Below are 23,161 nucleotides of genomic sequence, written 5' to 3'. Positions count from 1 at the left end.
AGTCCTCTAAACGCTGCACTAACTGCTGCAATAAACTAAATGTGAGAACTAGCACTAACTAATATTTCACAAGCTTGAGTCAAAGCTGTGGTTTTGTTTAAGTGACAAAGACGTGAGAAAAAGTATGGCACTGTGAATTTAAGTGTCTTTTCAAGCACTTTCCCATGACCTCAGACAATACAGAAATACAAAGTTTACAGTGTATGCAATGTGAGAGACAATGTTTGGAGGCAAAGTAAAATAACTTAATGGTTTAGAAAAAAAAATAAAGTGTCCAATTTAGCTGTGAATCATTTTTTAAATATTCACTTTAACAATCAGTATCAGAGAAAAAAAGCTGTGGATGCAAATGTTTATGGGAGTGTTAATATCGACTAATACTCAAATGGAACAGGGAGAACAATTGCTTCCCAGCTCAGTAAACATTGCGTAAAAGGACTGTGACTGTTGCCGTGAAATTGTGTGATCAACTTTCAAAAGATATCGATCCTCGATCTTAATAGCAGTCCACAAAGTGTCTGGAGAGAAAGTTTCAATTTGGCTGTTTTGTGAGTCAGAGTGAACCAAATGCTTTGAGAGGTGTTTTATTGAGCAGACGGGCATGCTCTACACAAAGGAGGACAAAGAAAAAAAAGTTGCCTCATGGTTCCATGGGTTTTACACTCACTCAGTCAAGCTGTAAGTAGCTTATCCACCGATTCACACACTTTGTATTCAAGAGAAAATTGGGCACTATCTTTGAACCAGGGCAGTCTGAAGATCAGCAGGCTAAGGTGCATGCCATGTACGTATTTCTCAGTGCTGTGGTTTCCAGTCTGACCTAAAAACCTTTGCTCTTCTTCTCCTACCCAGTCATCTTTCAGCTTTGTACTGCACTTGCCATTAAAATGGAGGCACAAAAATCTGTTTCTTACGACCCAGCAAAACTTAAAAAAATGTTTTCTGAAAGGCTTCTAGAGAGGTCTCGGGACAACTATTTATTTGTGTATGTACATGTATGTCCTTTCTAAGTACTAGAATCTTCACTTTCCTACTGTGTATTGCTGCTACTGTATACCACTAAAAACCCTACTGCTATTGATTGTTAGTGTAGAGGCATTTTTGTATTTGACACCATAAGCGTGTGTGTGTGTGTGTGTGTGTGTGTGTGTGTGTGTGTGTGTGTGTGTGTGTGTGTGGGTAAACATCAGTGCTGCAATGACATAAACATGATGTAAAGGGATGTAAAAAAAAAAATAAAATAAAATCACGGGAAAATAAGAATCACTAAGTGTCAAAAAACGGGATTTGGCATCTTAGTTGAAGGTTTAAGAGGGGGAACTGTCTCTCCCACTTCCAACATCAACTTTTTTCACTCACAGACGGAGAAAGACCACTTAAATATATTTCTGAAAAAAATAGAGGGTTCCTTGAGAAGCCTGCTCTGAGGCCCAATCAAGCAAACACGCTCCACCCAAATCCCGCCCCCTTCCCTGCAACCTCGGGCAGATTCAGGCCACGCTAGGTGTAAATGCCCTCCAGGACAGAGGGAGGCGCTATAAAGTGAAGAGTGCTGGTAGGCAGACCAGCAACAAAGCCAGGAGTGGACTTGTTTTCTGCAGGTGCGTCGCAGCATTTGTTTCGTCACTTCGGGAAGGCTCAGCCGGTTCATGGCTGGTGTCGTCTGAAGGATAAGAAAAGGAAACAAGGTGAATTGCTATTTATGGTGCAAACAGTGCATCACAGACAAAAGACAACATTATGCAATTCATTTATTCTTATATGTTTATATCTATTGTGGTGTACTAAGATGTAAGCTGACCGTATTTTCGAAAATGAATAACAATAGTGGAGACATCAGTGCATCACTGAGATGTTTGGGCTCATGTTCATTAAGTTGTAATAGTGAAGTCTGAGTTGCCATGTGAACTTTTGGGTTGCTATATCATGCCTCAGATCTCATCAGAAACATTTTAAATTCTGCTCCCAGGTCAGGCGCCTCTTGTGCCTGTCTGGGAGTGGCATCAGTATCTGTGAGCAGCCATGTGCCTGCTGCATCATGGGAAAGTAGCTGAACCATGCATAGTAAAGGACAGATAGACAGAACAGAGGACCGGGCAGTTACATAACTATACGTGTGTGTGTGTGTGTGTGTGTGTGTGTGTGTGTGTGGTAGGGGGTGGAGGGACGCGACAACAGTAGCTGACGGATGAATGTTTCAACTTCCCTCCTTTGGAGAGCGTCACAGGGGAACGAGCCAAAAAGAAGCATGCAAGGTGAGAGGCAGCCATCACAGATGCAGGCAGGATAGCAAGGCGGACAAATCGGCAGACAGATAATCAGGCAGGAGGAGAGGCAGGTGGGCATCGCAAATGTTCTAGGATCTGGCCTTGTGTATGTGTGTGTTTGTGTGTCCCATTTAGATGGCAGTTTATGATAAATGATCTTCACAGTGAACTGATAATGCAATATTCCTCAAATTTCAGAATGTAATGGATCTCATTTTCAAATTAATAGCATCCATAAAATATTTTTTTTTAAATGACTCATGTCCTATTTTTGACAGTTTGTTGTACATATTCCCAGTGGGGTTGGTCTCTGTGTTGTTTCAGATCTTGGGGATGAGACAGCAGCATGTGGGTGATGTGGAGGGTTTCCAGTTCAGTGGCTGGCTTAGACTCATGTATGAAGACATAAAAATGCTGTGCGTTGTGAGCACAGAAAATAATCAATGCTGCGCTACAGAGCCAAACAGCAGCTCAATGGTGTGAAACAGAAAAATACAATTTGCCAAATTTACTGTGGATGTGTAAATGTATGTGTATATGTATACATATAGTTTAATTGAATATGTGATTTTGGTGTATTAAGGTAGAATGATTTTCGTAAAAAAAAAAAAAATCAAGACCAATGATATGGAGCACAACATGCAGTTGGAAGTGACATCCTGTGTTGAATTAGTGAAAAGGTTTGTGGTAATGTGAAATGTGCACATCTACGAGAACATCATACTGTAAACTGACACATTCACAAAAATGATACATATATGTAATTGATTATATACACTACATATACAGTGTATATACAAATTCATATATGTATCTCAACATGCAATATAGTCCATCAATATCATATGCAAGCAACGGTAGCATGACACGTCTTTGGTAATCTGAAGAAGAGTCAGTTTAAGAGAAGCATCAGGCAGAGATGTGGAAGGACAGATCAGCTTACGGACAAACAGCATGAAAGGAAAGAGGCACAGAACAGGAGACACATGTACAGATGTATGGAGGTCATACTGAAGACAATCAAAAAAGCAGGAAGCCATACTAACCTCGTGGTTCTAATGTATTGTCTACTTTGTCGTTTACATCAAAAACGCGGTCATGTACGCCTATAGTTTTCACACAGCTGTCTATAACAGAAAATAGGGAGAATGAGAGATCATTAGAGGTATATGCCAAATAGGTTAGTGACATTTGAAGCCCCCCTCTCAGCCCTGAAATTAAACATCCCAAGCAACAAAGCTCATGGCAACATTCAGATGAGGTATGAAGTGACCTGGATTTCATTTGATGTGATCATCTATCATCCTTTTCATGTTTTCAAAAAAAACATTTTCTTAGCAGTTTTGTGATAAATGAAAGGGGTATGTTGGACAGTGAGCAAAAGGTAATTGAGGAGGAGGTGAGGTAACCAGAGAAGTAGACATAAACTGTTTTGATTTTCAATCCAAATGTGTACTTCAACAAGCTCTATTACAAAGCCTTGTGTTGCATGCAAACACTTACTTGATGGTCGGACGAAAACTTTCAGCTTCAGGCATGTTTTTTTCCCGTTCTCAGCAATGGTGGAGGCTGAAAAAATGACAAGGTAAGGAGGGCGTTAATATAATACCGCATGTAGTATCACATGTGCACTAAACGATCAAACAAATTGTTTCTGACTGTAATTTTCCTTCATATAAACGTCTGCATGAAAAGATTTTTAATAATCAATAGATTTTGTTCCCCATAGACAGCAGTTAAAACTTAGGTAGTTTATTCAAAATAAACTTTCAGATCGTTAATGTTGACTCTTTAGTGGATTTTGTAGGGTTAGTCATGGTTCTTGTGAAAGTATTTACAGATGTGCTAGGGAAATCTCTCTTGGGAAAGTGGAGTGCTTTGCTCACAGTTTAATTGTAGCATTTTACATTCTACAACTGGCAGCAGCTTAGTGAGGATCAAGGAATTTGCGTCAGTTTGACTTTTTTTAAAGAAAAAAAACACTCCAAACTGGAAGACATCATGTTGTGCTAATACTTTATGTGTATACATTTATGTATTTTCCTCAACCTCAACACCCTTCGAGGGACACACCGAGGATGTATGCACTGCATGTGTGGATGGTTTGCGGTTCCTGTCAGGAAATGGATCCCTTCCTGTCAAGCCCATGGGGTGTGAATCTCTGAGCGTTAGCTACCATAGTGGTTGTATCACGTCCCCTAAAAATATCTCATGTAGAGAGCACGTTGTGTGTGTGTGTGTGTGGTTGACCACTAATGGTGTTGTGGTGAGGCACCAGGTGCTGTCTCCTGTAGACGAGGATAGGGGTCAAACACATGTCAGGTGGAGCGTGGTGGGTCCGCACTGCGTGCATCCATCATGGCAGGAGGACATACAGTAGTTTAAAAATATATGCTGTTGCCTTGTGTCAGGACCTCATATTAAATGGAGAATATTGCAGGCTTTTGCCACTATTGTGATATATTAATGCAATTTACTATAAACTGGTTTTCATTTCTACTATCGCCTTCAGCTCCAGAGAGACCATATTGTCCGCTCAGATGTCTTTCGGGCATCATTTTATGTCGTCTGTGGATCATTCTGCAGCTGATGCAATGAAGCCAAGCATTTCCAAAGGCTACCATTTGAGATCTGTCAACTCCTCTCTAGTGAACCTTTACCTAACCCCTCCTTTCCCTTCCCTCTCTCCCAGCTGTGTCACCCTCTCTTCTCGTCTGTCAGCGTGGCCATATCCATTCATCAAAGCTCAACTGACTTGCCTTCATCGTATTTACAGCACATACACCAACCAATGTCTGCACATACACATGCACACAGGATACACATTTTCATATCTGTCTGGAAGTGTTGCTACACGTCGTCTTAAATTACAGTTTTTACAATTCTCTGATGTCTATCCTGTTTGCAGAATGCTTCACATTCAAAAAATGTCTGTATACACATCGCTGCAATTGATGTTCCAGCATCTATTTCATGTTGAGCCGGTGGAGAAGTCAGTGAGCTGTCTCTGCAGCCACGGCATGTGTTCATTAAGAGAGTTATTGACTAATAACTAGAAGTGTCAGAGATGGAAATCTATTCCTTTCTTGCATTTTGTAAGCTCTCTACCCCTGATTTATCCTGTTGCCAGTTTTTTATCAAATGCGTACTGCATACTCTTTCATTTTGCAAAGCCTTCTCTACAGCTCATCAAGATCTCTCTCTCTCTCTCTGTCCCTCTCGCCTCTCTGCCTTGCTGTTACCATTTTAATGTTGTCGCTTCATCAGCTGTTATCTGTTTCTTGGTCATGTGTCAGTGTGCAAGAGAGGTGGCATGAGATCAGATGCCTTTTTTCACAGCTCAGTTCATATTCAGCAGATGCAGAAGAGGAAGAAAATGGAGGGAAAGTGAGAAGGCCTTATTATTTCGGTGTGGAGGCAGCCGATGACACGCTAATGAACCTTGACCACCGCCGCTCACCCACTCAGTCATATATACACACCAGTACCCACACAATTTATGTCATTCTTCTTATTGCTCCACTTCTCTTTTCCACCACTACTTTATGCTCCCATTTCCAATGTGTGCACACACACGGCCAAGCACACACACACCGTCTCCAGATGTCTTATCTTCATCATTGTTGTGGGCAGAGCTGAGTCACAGCCATCGACACCAGCCACTTAGCAAAGGCAGCTGATCATGAGAGAAGTATGGCCCTGATGAAAATGGCAAAAGGCATGTGGGAGTCTCTGTCATGATGACAGTTAGTGAAGCTGTTGTGGTGTTTATAGATTTGGCCACAACACGCTATCCACCTCCTACACAAGGAGAATCGTGGACATAAGGTGCAAGAGTGAACAGATATCACAATTGTGTAGCTTTCACCAAATATATATCACATAGTTACAGTGGAATTCATTGTTTCCTTGAGCAGTTTGCAGCTAAAAACTCGTGTCTATGCTTTTGTGCTATTGCTAATGTGACAAAAGTCAACTAAATGAGTTCAGCTGAGCTTGGATGTGACCATTGTGTTGACATGCTGCAGATGACTGAGGTGTGTTGCTGTACTGTACATTCTTGACTACAAAGGAAAGATTAAGCTTTGGCTCTACATTCCTTTCTTGGTAGCAGCTCTTCATTCTCTGTGTTTGATGAGGATCCCTCCACCCGGGCCCAAACCGTCCGCGCCAGCGCCTGTTTATTTTGGATTAACATGCTGCAGAGGGCCAGCTTATTGTTCTTGTAGGCCGTAACATCAACACCTGCTATTCTGGTTCCCATCAGGCTCAGAGCCTCGACCATCAATCCATCCAGCCTGAGCAAGTGGCCGCTTTGAAGGACAGAGGCCTTGAAAAGATGTCCCAGAGACGAGGGGGTGGGGGGAGAATGGTGGGGGAGAGGTCAGGTTACTCCTCCAAGCCTTGTCCCCTGGCTGGTAATGGCTGGTCCCCTCAGTACACTGCATTATGCATCAGCATTAAGGCAAATGGAATGAAGCAGAATCCAATTACGGAAGAACAAACAGGTGGGCTCAGTGCGGCTTAGGCGCAGTATTGTTTCAATCACAGCCCAAGCCAAGCTTTATTGCAACTGTAATGTTATCTGGAAAACACATTTCCTTTTCCTTTCAATGAAAGATTCACCAGCACGTTCCAGACGTGAGGACATAAAACCATGTGTCTGTTAGTGATAGGAAGCTAAAAGCAAAGTTTACACCGGCTAAATACAGTAGATAATATCACGGTAGGATATTGATTTCTTTTCCGTCATTTAGGAGGCGTAATGGCTCAGCCGTAAAAAGAATACCGCAGTGTGAGTCAATCAAACTGCTATAAGAGGATTTGTTTGTTTGTTTTTTTTAAATCAGGTGTCATCTAGGGTCTTCTCATAGCGAGTTAACCATTGCAAAGACGTGGACATTTGGCAGTATCAACACAACCACAAGGCTTAATGCAATGTTGCAGATTAGCAAGCAATATGGCACAACTGGCTTAAAAAGTTGCCTCTTTTGACAACTATGCTCTTGTTTGTAGTGGTCCACTACAACATCAGTAAACAATCCAGTGAGACTTCGGGTCCCAAAAACATAATGTGACAACAAACTGTTAACATTGTATAGAAAACCATGTTTTTTCAGCAAAGATTTTAAGTTTGAAAAGCCAAGCCTTGCCGTAGACTTGTATGCCATCATGTGAACATGTAACATTAATATCATGTTAGCATGCCTCTCGTCTGCGTCAGGACTCCAGCTGGCTTCAATAATGGTGCTCTAATCCTTTGATCCCTGCTTATTTGTCAGAATGGGACGGGTTAAACAGAATGCCCTGTAATGTTGTGTCCAGCACTGAGCATTCCTAGGTCGCTAATTCTGCCCGCTCTCTGAAAAAAAGCCCGCTGGCCTTGTCTTCAATTCACTGAGTTTACTCATGTGGCTTACACTGGGCAAACCTGGTCAGAGTTTAGGTCCAGGAGTTTACTTGAACCGGTGTCCAAGAGAGAGGACACACATAGACAAAAACACACACACACACACACAAACAGCGTTACTTTCTAGAACCTTTGTGCCATCTTCTACCCACGTCTCCATCTAGCTAATTAGAGAGTTTGCAGCCAGAATACATTTCCTCTATTCCGTGTACAGAAATCACTGCTGGGATTCATTAACGTGTGTCCTTCGGTTTCAGGGTGTGGAATCACTCAAAAGAGGACAATGTGGAACTAAACACATGGAAGAAAACCTTGAATTCAAGACTCCAGAGTGAGTTTCAGACCAAGAGAGACGACTGCACTGTCCAAAATAATGTCTTTAATGCCTACAATAGCAGTACAATACAATAGCACACACATACAGTACAAACCCACATTCAATAAAGTGTTGTACATGTGTACAGACACGCTCAAAATTATTGAATGTCCTCCACAAAATGTCCTTCACCACATTCAACCAGTTACAGAGCAGCATACTTTTCTACCAGGACATCTTAAAAAGAGGGAAGAAAATATAATAAAAAAGATTCAAAACTACAGACCAGCACACAGAAACTATCTGTACTGTATGTGTGTGTTTGTATGCCATACACAAAATTTGTGCGTGTAAGAAGATGGAAGAGACCATCCACTGGAGAGGCCCATTAACCAGATGCTACTACAGCGAGCGCACAATAGGAGGGAGGGAGGGGGCTGGGAGGAGCGGTGAAAGAGGGGCACTTGGATTCAGGCAGCCAAGGGAACATAAGTCCCCCCCCCCCCCGGTGATAGCTGGCCTTTTGCTCTTTCCTTGCATCTTTCAACCTCCGCCAAAAGTGAACCAAAGTCATTCCTCATGCCACTTGCGCCGAGGTGACGAGGTCACAACAAGCAATGAGGGGAAGAGTGAGAGAAAGGAGGGAAGAGGGGGAGAGAGCAATAAGTTGAGACGGAAAAGTGCCTGATTAAACGTTGCACTAGTTTCTTCACACTATTGTGTATTGATGCAATAGTTTGAGATACAATTATTATGTGAATGTACAATAAGCTATATGATAATATGGTAATCTAACAAATTACTCGTCTTCTTGATAATGAAAAGCGAGTGATTGAAAGTCAGTAAAACCCTTGAATTTCCTCAGCTCATCCATGTCATCAGACTCACATTACAATAAACGTGGTGATTTATTAATCTAAGGGGGAGTTCAGCTTTTTAAAGCAGCCACAGAATAATAAATCACTGCACATAATAATGTTTCATTACTGCACTTAGTGTATCCCATAGAATCATAATATTATTGTTATGGCATCCACCCACTGAATAAACGAGAAACACTGTGTGCGGATGTGTGCATACGCAAATGTGTGTATTGCAATGGAGGAAGAAAAAGAACAAATAAACGAACAATAGCCAATTAAACATAATGACTAATGCACTGGGTTAATAATATATGTGTTAATGGTTTAATGGCCAAGGATAAAATGTCCTTGTCTTTGTGAAAGTGAATCATAATCAGCTCCTGAAGACGGCTGTTAGATGTATGAATCATGTTAGGCTGAGAGGAACCTCGTGCCCTCTGAAGCACAGTCCTCGCCCGCCCTACTTTTCCTCTGATCTCTTGGCTTTTCACAGCCTCTCTGTTTTTCTGCAGACAAAGTGATGACTACTTCATTGGCAGTCAAACTCAAATAACTTGATTAGAGACTTTTCTCTCTCGCATTGCTTTCCCTGGGCTGTCAACAAGTGTGCCATGACTTAGCTCATGGTCTATTATTAGCCAAGTCTGGCCAATGGGCTGGCTCGCTGGTTGACTGTTTTCAGTTTATTTTTAAAAGGGGACTCTTGAAACTCCGATGAGCTTGCCATGACCAGACCTTTAACAGTTTACTCTTATGTTAATGGATCATATAAATCCAGTAGACCGAACTGATGGATTTGTTACGATTTTCTAATGAGTTTGATGTGCATATTGAGTGAGAAATTTGAAAGATTTCAAGATCTCTTTTGGTGTTTTGATGATGGCTGTGAAGTTAACATGTCGATCCAAAATCTCTCATCAGCTTTCAACTGGATTAATACCTTGTGACTGTGAAGGCCTTTGCATATGATTTATATCATTTTCATACTCAACAAACTATTCAGTGACCGCCCTCGTGATCTGTATGGAAGCACCTGCATTTGTTAGGCTTTATTCAGAGTTTTCCTTTCATTTGTCACCAGTCTGTACATGTCCAGCATCAGTGTGTCTGTAACATGCAATCTGGAGGGCAAAGACACAAAACTGACAGGTATCTGGTGCAAAAGAGAGGAGGGTTAGTTACTGTAGGCAGTGCTGTCCTAAAATCCAAACAGATAGATGAGATGAAAAGGGGAGACAAGAAATTATGTAGTAACCATGGGAGACGAAGGTGGTGGAACCTCTATCCATCTATCAGGATTATAATGATGCATTCCAGGCAGCGTGCATCTGTGCGGCTTTTCTGTATGTCTGTTCATGCATGTGTATGCATCTTGTACATGAGTGCATTGTGTATCCATGCGAGTGTGTGTGTGTGTGTGTGTGTGTGTGTGTGTGTGTGTGTGTGTGTATGTGTGTCGCTTTCTGTCACATTACTCCACGTTGTCGGATCATTTCTGAATGCTGATGACAGGGTTGATTTTTCAAGTGAATGAATGGAAGGGCTGAGTTATGATGGTGTCCAAATGCAGGTTCCCTCCTTGTACCACAAATGGAACAGCACCGGCTCTTTATCATTATTAGCAGACCTCCCATGGCTCCAACAAAATACAGACTGCATACACAGTCCCCTGCCTCTATTTCATTTGTCCATTAATGGCATTTTCTGCTGCTGCTGCTGCTGCTGCCTGCTCTTCGATCTCTACTCCATTCTCCTCATGAGAGCTGCTTGAAGGAGCATGGTGCATCACAGGATTTATGATCAATCAGAAGACCACTGTAGTCCACGTCTTGGAGAATCTGTTTTGTGTGCATGTAGCAGTCCAGTAGTGTTGAATAAGACCTTGTGAATATCAAAAGGTTTCCTAAGTATTAGCTTGGTATTCATGATCAATGTCAGTCTTGTGTTTTATTTTGCATATTGGCCTATGGGCATCTGCAGAGTGCTTGAAGCCCCGCCAAATGTTTTTCATTATGTAATATAACATGGGTAGAATCATCGCCCTTCCTCTGGGTTTTGTTGGCCATTTAGCAAGGGTTCATTTTATATCAGCCACATGCTCTCTACTATAAAGTCTCCGTGTTACTGTAATGTCCTTCTTTCTCGCAGTGTCAAGCCCAGAAATATCTGTAAATTACTAAGTGAGACGCAAAGGTGTTATTGATTGTGTTTTCCGTGAGAAGCAGTACCAGTACATGTAGGTGAACAAGTCAGACGACAAGAAAACGACATCTTTTCTGCCGACAATCTGCCACTGCATGATCACACCAAGTGGTTTCCTATTTGCCACACATCTTACGCGCCTAGAAACACCATAACGCGGCTCACTCATCTTTTACAGTGAGCTGCCACTGATATTGGATTTCTGCCCTTTTCAGATTAAAATCACTCAAATACAAGATTGTGGATTGTGTCCATATTAGAAAAACATGCTCACGTCAGCATTCTGCGAGATGGGTTTCACTTAAACCACGAATGCACTGTGAACTCTGACCCAAGAATTGCTCCAACTGTACGCTTATCGCTTTCTGTCTGTCAGAGGCAGACACTTTCAAGCTGTAACTCACTCACTGCTAATACTGCATTTTGCTGAATTGCTTGCATATGTGGCCAGCATAAGATCCCTCTCTGCATCTCCCTGGGTCTGGTAAATTTTACATCCTTAATGTATTCCTCTGCTAATACTTTTTTCTCTCTGCCCTGTCTTGTGAAAGAGAAAAAACACAGCTGGGTGTTGTCTACAAAAGGATCAGGCTCCTGACTGACTCCAGCTTTCGTCTGGTCTTCAATTACCTGCCTCAGTCAGAGAGAAGAGGCTGACACTAACAAAAATGAAGAATTATGACCTCCATTTGAGTAAATTCCCTCCGTCCTGCTAGAGTTGATTAAGCTGTTTCTGTTGTTGAAGCAGATGACAGCAGAACCCTGTCTCCTCTCTCTAATTTTATCAGAGATGCAACAAATCAACCCCTCGACCCGCATCAAACTCATAGGGCGAAAACACCATTAACGGGCATTTTCACTGCAGGAATATGATTTGACCGCTTAATTTTCATCTACAAACAAGAAAGCTAATCAATCACATCACTGAGGGCAGAGTTTTCATCTCCCATTCCCTCAGGTCATTTGAAGACAGGTCTGAAAGTTATTAGAGATGAGGAAAAGATTAATATTCTTATATTGTATATACGAGCACTGTTTATATATAAGGTCTCTGCTGTTCTGTGTAGTTAAACATTGGTTACTCTAAATGAATACTAGAGTAAAATCAGTGAAATATTGATTGTGAATAAAAAGTCTATCTTCATTAAGACAGTGTACTTCTACAGCAGGGCTATAAAACCAAAGAAATGCTTTTGATGAGTTCTCCTAGATGATATACTGTTATGTCTCAGGTACATGAGCCCACTCACAGTTAACTATTGCTAACCTCTGCCTCATGTGCTGATGAGTAGTGGCCTATGCCTCAGGACACACTGATGTTTCTGTACAGTGCAGGTGTGCAGTATAGCCAGCTTCAGTGAGTAATGATGCATAAGATTTTCTGTTAGCTGCTAGTTGTAGGACCTGTTTATGGTGTAATGTCCACACTGATAGGCAAATTAAATTTGAAATGTGACTTATTACAGACCTCATGTCAATAAAAATTTATAAGTTACTAAATATTTAAAAATGAAAGTAGTCAGTCACTAATTACTATTTGAGATTAATTATTTAGACGTTTGGCCTTTGGTACTAAAACATTTCTATGCACAGTAGGAGACGATAAGATGAACATTTAATGATCCCCGTGGATAAATTTGGGTAAATTCAGGTTGTGCACCAGAGAGGGCCAAGCCATAGAGAACTTTTGATTCCCCTACTTTGTAGGCCCTAAAGAGCATTAAACTCAAATATTCTCATTTCAATTAATTCAAAAGTGATCTCTTCATTTCTATAAGCCTCACGAGTGCAAGTGCAAGGCTTAGTGACCATTTCAAGTAGGAGACATCATGGACATTACGTTGACTCAAGTTACATCACAGAATTGACAAGTAGCCCAGTTTGGCCTATGTAGTATATCCATGTAGTGGGTGATATAAGTCAAAAATGAACCTCAAAATGTTTGAACAACCAATACTGAATAATATCCCAAAAAATATGCAGAGTTTAATGAATGTTTACTCACGGCTGCACGGCTGAACACATTGATAACTTCAAATATGACAACCGCATTCATTCTCATTGCCGATAATAATGAGAGTGGATATCATCACGAGGTAGCTGGCAAAGCGTTATCACAATAACAGTCTCAAGTTAAATATCTGTTTCATAGTTCAATAGGCATCCACATCTCAGAACTAAACCTGGACACATAACATTGTGATTATCATTCAAAAAGAGCAAGGCAATGCCTTCACTTCATCAAGCATTAAGTATGGTGTTATCAGACACTGACAAACTACAGGCACTATATCAGTGAAAATATTCCAGCAGGAAGAATTTGAGTTCCTTATGGCACTAAAGGTTGTTAAACTACACAACAACTCACCTGCTCAACTATTTCTGTCTTTGCTCCAGAAATAACGCGCACGCAATCCTGTCAGGCTTGTTGTTTCTGGACACAGACTCTGGGTTTTTCTATATTGTAAGCTCTGACCGAGGTAAAGCCAGAATCTGTAACACTGAAAGGTTATTTGTCTCCACACTGGACATAATCTGAATATCATTCGACTCATCTGAAAATGAGAGGCACGTTTACAATCCTGAAAGACGCAGCATCTTGCTCAACAACACTTCACTAGGACAAATGCTTGACAACATGCATCTTTTCATAAAGGGGCTGTTTCCCATGACCATAACACTGTTTTAGCGCATCATATACACTTCAAATATCATGTTCTTTATATGTTAGTTTTTATGTATTTAAGCGTGTGCTCATTCTTTGTTTTGCCACATAGCCGACAGACCAAATCAGGGCCAGAATGTGAGCAAATATTGGAGTTCAACAGGTAACGGGAAAATGGACTCAAGTAGGATGGCCATGTTACTCTGTTTCTACCGGATTACGTAAGCGATGTTACAAAATATTTTGTTAGCACATTAGTCAAAAGAACGCAATGAACTGATACACATAAATGCCTTGCGGTATGTCTTAGAGAATTGAATGGAATTATTGTTAGGCAACAAAATACAGGAAAAACTTGGACCTAGTTTGATGTTGTTAATTAAATGAGCTGTGCATGTAAGCATAGAGTACACAAAGGAAAAAGAAATTGAAAGAACTTGAAAAATTTGCCTGAAAAGTTTACTCCAACTCAAATGACCTTACGTTGTTGCAATTGGTGCCAAACAGACCTGCCTCTGGTGTAATGTGGCTTTTAGTTTTGCTCTTTTAAAAAGATTAGAGATAAAAGATTAGAGACAATCAAGTCTGAGCCAATGTTTTCACCATCTTAACTCCTGAATATTTATAACAGTAGTATGTTAAGCCAAAATGTAATCCCTAAGAAAATTACCGTAATTAGGTTATACTCTTTTTTAAAAAATTCCCTGTTGTGATTTAATTTTGCAGCCTGTTTACTTATTCCTCAGTTAGAAAGTTGTATTTATCTCAGAATTCTTAAGATTAAAGGAGTACAAAAATGATGTAACCCAATGCAACCTGAAAGGTCTTGTATGTTTCTACTGCTAGGGGTTGAGGAAGACTCCCTCATGGTGATGATGATGATGAGGATTATGATGGTGGTGGTACCGATGGAAACAGATGTTGTTGAATTGGCAGGTGTAGTAATGTAACTACCTCACCACCTCTCTCAATCTTCATCCTTCAGCTCTACATTCTGTCCACTAAAGACACTGTCCAATCCATCAGCAGCCATCTCCCCTGCTACTTATGGACATTCAGACTGGACACAATGGCAGTGGGAAATCACATGTCAGACAACTTCATGGTAGATGACTTTAATATCCGCCGCAGTAGCCAGAGACGCTATACGCTAGAATCATTCAATAGCCAATGAAGCCGCCGGCCACTAAACCAATATGGCGTGCTACAGCAGAATGGATGTGTTCCATGGAAGCCCTGTCGGTCGCAGTGTAATTTAATCCAGCCCTTAGGACAAGCATCTCTCAACAGAAATGGGAAAAAAAATATGTTCGAAATAGACTTGAGGGAGTGGATGAATTCTATAACCCTTCGCTAACCCCCATCTGCGCTCACAACTTCGGAGATTTCCATTTTTCCCTTGTCTCATTTAGTATGACTGTCAATGCAAATTGGCTATAAAAGCAAAGGAAAATCTGGTTACTTTTTAACAGACAAATGGCCAAACACCTAGTTGTTGAAAGGCCTCTGGAAAGGATTTGAGGCTATTTGTTTTGTGGACAAGCTTGAGAAAAAAAAACACCTATTCACCACGGCAACAACGGCAAAAATTAGGGACATTTTACTCCAGTCTTCAACTGTAAAGTGTCACGGAGCAGGGAGAGAGAGCGAAACACGTGAAATGAATAAAGGACAGAAGTCTTGGCTGGCTGTCAGGTTAACTGCTTCATAAAAAGGTGCCAATTTAGAAAACAGATCTCAGCGTGTAGAGCTCGGCTCAGCTACGCTCCAGACTCTTTCAACACTGTCTCTGAGAGAAGGAGAAAACACAAAGACGCAGGGGTTTGACAGCCACCTAGAGCTGCATTAACACCACAGGCCAAACTTTACAGACAAACAGTTAGAAAGTATAGTATAACCAGCGGCGTTTAGCAGGAGGGTGTTAACTGTCAAAAACTAAAACCCCCCCTTGCTGAGAAGGAATTTATACAGTTTTTCTCATACATTAGCCCGCAAAGTGCACAGACCTTTTAACTTTTCCTTCGACACCTGAAGCAATACTGCATCACACTGCATGATAGTGCATTAATGCCACCCATATAACAACATAACTATGCTTTCTATTTTGTAATATCAGTGTATCCCTATGACAAATGTGTTTTGAGCGAGTGGCGGTGACTGCGCCTACTGACAGTTACTCCTCCATCTCTCCCATGTGAGAATAGTCTGTGGTGGGAGGACATACTCAACTCAATTCCACTCTATCACCTTGCTTTGATAAAACCTAATTTCCCAGGGGCTTCAACTTCAGATGAACTCAGTTAGGCTCAGTTTCTATGCCAAGAAGCAGACAACTTAACATCCAACGCGAGCTGAATGGGAGCGTAACATAATGCAGAGAGGAGGGCACTCCTTTTTGAAGGATACAGTATTGTGCAGCAGGGGAAGTGAGCTATAACTTTCAAACTGTCTCAATTTAACTCCCCCATGAATTCCATTGCCATTTTAGGGAAGAGTTTTCCATGAGTGATGAGAGCAGTGTGAAAAGCTGGGCTGAAAGCAGAGCATGAAAGCGTCGGATCACTGTAATGCCACTCTCAAAGCTCTGTGCTGAAGTTGTGAAAACATGGGTGAGGGGAAAATGTATGTGTGTGTGTGTGTGTGTGTGTGTCCCTCTTCTTCTCTGTTGTATTAAAAGGAAAGCGTTAGGTCAGGAAAGGGCCATCTAGGTTTGTAATTCATGTCATGTTATTTGGATTCGTATTTTTTCCGTGAATGCATGTGGGTTTTTGTGCAGATTGTGGAAACATATTACACACATCATAGTACTTCTGATATGAAAATCAGCAGCTCCATGATATGTTACTACTTTTACTGCACTCTGTTGAATCTACAGACGGGTGAGAAATGAAAGGCAAATGCACAAATGCAGATGCTTAGATAAAAGCCTCCAAATGGCAACAGAAACCAAGTAGACTGGATTTCTATATAAAAGCCCCACAGGCGATAGCAGGACCTTATCGACGGGCCCTCATTGGAAGCCAGTATAGCCCCAGTGGTCTAATGGATAAGGCACTGGCTTCCTAAGCCAGGGATTGTGGGCTTCGAGTCCCATTGTCCAATCGTCCCCTTAAAGGGGGACCCAGGGGACTGCCAGAAAATACGCCATTCTGAGTTATTACTATTATGCTATGATGAAACAATTACGAGTATGAAACTGGTGTGAAACATATATTGTTACCTTCACAAGATTTCAACACCCTAATATCTTTTGGAAGAATGCTGTTCCTTCCAGTAGAGTCTAAAAGACCTTGAGAATCTATGCCAAGCAGCACTGAAGCTGTTCTGTCTGCTCATGGAGGCCCAACACCTGACTAAGACACCTCATATTGTTTTGTCCTTTAATTTGTCACCCGTCCTTTTGTGCACGAAGCAATCATGACTCACAGATGTAGTAGTATTCTCTGCCCGGTCTGAACTCGAAGCCCAAGGAGAAGGGAGTGAAGAGCTGAAACTTCTCTGAAAACTTGAGCGGCCCGTTCGGGGAGTGCGGCCTGTTGCACTCCCAGCGTTTGAAGCCCTTGGCGGTGTGGTCGCACGTGCTGTAGCCATCGTAGTTGACCATATAGAGGACATAGCGCTCCGTCCGCTCCTCAGGCACTGTGTCTTCGTAGTGAGGACAGTAGACATCCAGGTAGTCGTTTATGCACACGTCAATGTGGTAGTCCCCACGATGGAACCTGGTTGTAAAACAGAAGAGAAAAGAGACAGGAAAAGGTTAACATGTTGATATTTATATGAAGCATATAGGTTTAAGTGCAGACCACCTGATTTTGATTGATGTACATGCTACGTTACTTCAGTACAGTTCAATTATTATGGATAAAAGTTTGTATGAATTCAGCTTATATGCAGAGAATGCAGGTTTGATCTCTCGACACTCTTTCAATGGTGTGTGGAAATTTACAAGCACCAGCGCTCTCATCTTCTGGCTTCAATAAATTCGGGTGGGTTGGTTTATCTATAAATCTATCATTGCAACATATATTTACTCACACATACACACATCTGCCTTCCGAATGATAGCAAACTGAAGGATCCAAGCCTGAGAAAATATGCTTACAAGAAAACAGTTTTAGGTCTTCAAAACAAGTGTCTACAGACGGACAACCTCAGGCTGAGTGCAAAGCAGAAATGATCCCGGGGATACAGGATGGTCCAGACAGTAAATGTCATGATAGGAAAAATACAGGCCCTGGCTGTCTCTGAGGGCTGTGCGGTGAGGCATCTTTACAACAGCAATGATATAGAACAGGCCACACAGGGTCAGAGGGCTTCAGTACATACAGGCAGATTCATCAAAAGGCCATGCACTGTCACAAGCTTGCATCTACACACACACACATACACAATTTCCTCTCTGTTGCCCACAACATAGGTCTCTCAACAGTGCAATTTTCACATCTACCAGAATTAGAGAGCAATTCCTGTGTTGTGAGTTTCTGGCTGGGTCTAGGATGGTATGACCCCTTTGGGTCACAGGGGGCCTCACAGAGAAAACATTGGACACCTGTAAACTTGCTCGGGATGCCCTCAATTTAGCACACACACTTGAAGCACTGTCAGAGCGACACAATTACACACACACACACACACACACACACAGCTGGTGCCACTGACTTCACCCAGAAGCCAGGTGGTGCAAGTTTATAATTGAGACCCAGTCTTTAATGTTGTAAGAGCACAACCTGACAAGAGTTTTGACAAAACTTTTAATTGAAAACTGCCACTGCTGTCTATAAGAAGGGCTCCTCAAGCCCCAGAACACACAAGGGGCAGAACACATAACAGGCTAAAATAATTTTATCCCGAGGACTCTGGAGCCTCAGGATTAACATACTGAAGCAGTACACACGCAGCATGGTGACCTCTTTCTCTCGCAATGCACTCTTGTGTTTTTGTGTAGTTCTCTTTCAGGGTCTCCATGGTGGAGAGGAGGTTGTGTGGCTAAAGTCCTACCTGTCTATCTATCTCCCGGATCAATATTCTTCATATATGTTTACAGTCTATCTATGATTTTGTTGTCCTGATTGTCCATACTGTATTTTTACTATGTTGGTCTATTCTGTACACACGACATCTATTGGTTTCCTTATCTGAATCGAGGGTCTAAGGATACAGGTCATCGTATGCTGTACATATTATAAAGCCTCTGGAGGCATATTTGAGATTTGTGATATTGGGCTATATAAATAAAATTGACTTGACTTGACTTTTCTGTAGTTCTCATGTACATTGTGTCTTAAAGATTTTGTACAGAAATCAAGGAATATTATCTTGCCGTTGGTCTAGAAATACCAGTGATTGGCACTAAATGTCTGAAACAACCTAAGAGAACATTACTGACATTTTTATACCATTGTGCAGCATAGTATTTTCATCAGCATCTCTTCCTCGTCCTCCTTTTCCCTGCTGCTCCCTTTCCATCCACTTATTTGCTTTCTCAATTCAAAACTACAGCTCTGCTCGTTATTTCAATGTGATATTTGAGTTCTGACTATAAAGAATGGATTTTCTAAGATCACATCGCTGTGCATGCATTGAAAATGCTTATCCTGCTTAGCTTGCGCTTACTTCAATCTGCAGTATGTCTAGACAAACTACAAGGAATTACAATCACAATCTGAACCAGACCAGTTGTTTTGGAGATCAAATAGCAATTTGAGCAAAATCTAGTTGTGGCGCCTTCACTTGTCACTTAGTTTATGTTGCTATAATCGAATGATTAATGTAACAATCAAGTGACAAATCGAACCACAGCCATTTCTCATTAATGTGATCATGTGTGTCTGCTGGTTCTGCTCTGTATATTTATTTATGTGCCTGTGTGTGTGTGTGTGTGAGCGTGGGCTAGCATGAAATGTTGCTTTCCTGCGTTTACCTGGGTAGGGTAAATACCAATGTGAGGGTGTTTACAACCAAGGCATGGAGTAGCTCATCTGTAACATCTCATTTAAAACATGTCTGTGGAGGTCCAGGAAGAGCAATGCATCACCCTCACTGCTTTAAAATGTCACTGACTTAATGGTCACATCCTCCCATCCGCTCTCGCCCCAGCTTCTGTGTGTGTGTGTGTGTGTGTGTGTGTGTGTGTGTGTGTGTGTGTGTACTGTATGTGTGTGTGAAAGAGAGAGAGAGAATGTGTGTGTGGGCGTGTTTGTGCATATCTGTACGTGTGTGTGTGTGATGTTTCAGCTGCCCTTCTCTCCCTGCCTCAGCAGTCAGAATAGTGGCTCGTGGCCCTGACTGCAAATGAAGCAGAGGATGTTTGGGTGAGTGAGCACATAAAAAGGGACAGGACAGGCATTTGTAACATGTAACACACACACACACACACATATATGCAACAAACACACACCCAGTACACAGCTCCACGCGCATACATTAGGTTTGTGTTATCAGCTCAGTGAGCTCCCTGGCACATTGGCAAAGGAACAGCAGTGAGACAGCCAGAAGCTGCTAATGGCACAGAGTGAGAAAGAGAGTGAGGGTGACAAACAGGCAGGGTGGGAGAGAGAAGGACCTGGTTCCAAAAGAGGGTGAGTCAATACAAAAAAGGCGGTAGCAAGACTGAAGAATGCAGATAATATTACCATGCTCCCAGTGAATCCAAGTATTTGCATAGGAGTCATTCAACCATGCATTTATCATTAAAGGAGATTCTACTAAAACTGTATGTGCACAACATGACTGCGTGTAGAAGCCAAAGCTGTACATTTTTCTCCAAGTCTATTCAGTGCAGGATTATCATCACGATGTCTCCCGGAGAACTTCTTGTATTTTGTAGAAAGCTGAGTTTATTGTCCTTGTAAAAATACTTGTTATCAAGGGGCTAATGCTGGAGTTTTAGATGCGGCTGGTGTCTTGTTTATGGCGATAGCAGCTTTAAGCGGCTGCTGCTGTTCTATAAACAGTCCCCACTTTTCAGCAGAAAGAGGGAAACCGTTCTTCAATACGAAATGGACATGTGTTGTTCGGGCTCTGCATAGGACACACAAGCACCAAGAGGTTGCAAATCAAGGCTGTGCTCTGTCAGAATCTCAGAGAGTGAAATGTAGGCGGGAGAGACGGGACAGTAACATCAGGGTCAATAGAGGAGAGTAATCGCAAAGATACTGTAGGATCAACTGAACCAGTGGGCACAAAAGAAAATGTCAATTGAAGCTGCATAAGAAATAGGCTGTTTTGTGTGTATGTGTGCCTGGAGTGTTCTACCAGAATAATTATAGATGTTCTCATTGTTTAATGATAATCAATTTATAAAATGATCTGACACAGTGACTCCCGCACTTCTTACTGTGTACCAAAGAAGGCAGCAGCAATGTGCTACACGTAACAACTAGCCAAGCAGAGGAGTCGCTGCTGCTCTATGGGTTGGACCTCATTTAATTTTTAGTTAACACACTGCTCACAGCTTTAAATCAAAGAGAATTGTCTCTAAATTAAAGTTATTACTAAACGTAAGCTGTAAATATTAAAGGCAAATTAACTGTGAGATGGCATGTGATAGGCAGACACATTAGTAAATGGAATAAATGCTCATTTAGTTCATCAATATACAATGCTTTTTGAAATGTATCAATTAAATAGTAGTTTTAATGATTATATGTTATAATTAAACACTAACAAATGTCACATTTTGTTGGCATACTCCAAAATCCTTACAGTAACTGCTTACATGTTTATTTCTTATTAATGTTCCTAAGATGAGAGCTAAAAGCTGGTACTATTCATATAAGAAATTGTGTCCAGATGGAGTTGGTGCAGAGTTGCCGTCGCAACTCCCCCAATGCCACACACACACACACACACACACACACACACACAACCACCACAATCACTCCCTATTTTACGACATACTAATGGCAACATCATGAGCGACAATCTTTCCCATTCTTGTGAGAAAAGCGTAGCAGCAGAGAGAGGCAGCAGAGGCCTTCCAGCAGTAAAATAGGTAATTAAGGAGCAAAGTTGGATGGTTTGCTAATTGTCAAATGGTGATAATTACATGTCTTTGTTATGCCACAGCTGTCCCAGTGAGCTGTGGGTCACAACACAAAGCCAGGGAAATCAGCTGGACACAGAGCGTGGGTGCATATGTGTGCGCGTCTTAGTCAGTGAGTGAGTGAGAGAGAGGGAGATAATCTTTATTACCAACTGATTACATTTTCACACCGCCCCCTCAGGCCCTCAGGGCTGAAACTGAAGGGCCAAGTATTGTCAGCAAAAACACACACACACACAGGGACATGGAGACACTCACACACGCAAACACAGAGTCACAAACAGAGAGAGTGAGTTTGGGAGAGCTGGAACAGTGAAGTGAATGCAGGGTAAGGTGGCACACCACTGCAGTTGCTGATTGGCTCATTTCCATTTCAATTACACAGCCCAGTGACATTGCTGTGCATACACCCGGGCACACACACACACACACACACACACACACACACACACACACACACACACACTCAGAGAGAGACAAACACACACAACTACACTTACACGCACAGGCATTGCGCGAGCACACACACACACTGTACCCAATGAACTCCCATCAGCCACTTCTCTGAGCTGTGCACCAGTGGCTGCAGACAGAAAGCAAGAAGGACAGGGAGAGATAGCTAACCTGAGTGAAAGAGAAAGACAGAGAAAAGGAGGAGAGCAAGAGCTCGGTGGCAGGTAGAGGCAGAGAGCCATCCGAGTCATCTAACCAGTTGAATAAGTGAGATTCAGTAGAAAGAGGAACTTTTCAATGTGCTGCCGTAGCAGCGCTTTGCTCTAAATACCACAGCTCAAAGGTGTGACCCAGAAGGAGCGTCGGAGAGTGATTACTAACACATATGGGAAAAGATACTCTCGAAAATTCTCACTCTGTCATGCTTTTCTTCTGTCTCCTTTGTTGTTTTTGTGAGAGAGATTGTCACTGCAAAACTGTTTTTTGACTTTAAGGACGGACAATTGATGAATGCACAGTGACAAAATGCTGTAAAGAGGGTGGACTTTTAATGTGAAAGGAAGTGCCTGAAACAATCCTGCTTCATGTTCTTTAACTGCCAAGACAATAGCACTTACACACTGCTGACAGCTGCATGCATTACCAAGTCAAAGCCCCCTCTACCTGAGTATAAAAGATCATCTTTGTTTGTCTCTACCTCTTTTCCCTCCGTTCTCTGTATTTTCTCACTCCTGCCCCTTCTCTTTCTTGATTTTCTTTCCGCCTGCCTGAGTTTCCCGCTCGGCCCAGTCGCGCTCGTGACCCCAAAATCCGATCTATTTACATTATTTCACCTCTCCCTGTTGAAATTCATACATCTGATATATTTTCAATTTAATATCCTCAGGCAATGTTCCGTTGCCTGATAAATCAAATCACAGTAACCTAGAAACTAGAAATGC

The 23,161-nt window shown here is 41.8% G+C and overlaps 1 protein-coding gene across 1 annotated transcript in view; it reads right to left on the bottom strand.

Annotated features, from left to right (window-relative positions):
• Positions 1–1,535: 1,535 nt before the first annotated feature.
• efna5b (ephrin-A5b) overlaps positions 1,536–23,161 on the bottom strand; it is an 86,274-nt gene continuing 64,648 nt past the window's right edge. Inside the window, exons 2-5 of the mRNA XM_070904769.1 lie at positions 17,150–17,442; positions 3,771–3,836; positions 3,314–3,394; positions 1,536–1,663 (exon numbers count right to left, since the gene is read on the bottom strand). Of these exons, the coding sequence (XP_070760870.1) occupies positions 1,536–1,663; positions 3,314–3,394; positions 3,771–3,836; positions 17,150–17,442 (568 nt within the window). The remainder of the gene's footprint in view (positions 1,664–3,313; positions 3,395–3,770; positions 3,837–17,149; positions 17,443–23,161) is intronic.

This window comes from Enoplosus armatus, chromosome 4 (genome assembly GCF_043641665.1).
Source record: "Enoplosus armatus isolate fEnoArm2 chromosome 4, fEnoArm2.hap1, whole genome shotgun sequence".
Classification (NCBI taxonomy): Eukaryota; Metazoa; Chordata; class Actinopteri; order Centrarchiformes; family Enoplosidae; genus Enoplosus; species Enoplosus armatus.
Note: the sequence above shows the minus strand (reverse complement) of the source record. Positions and strands in the feature narration are given on the sequence as shown.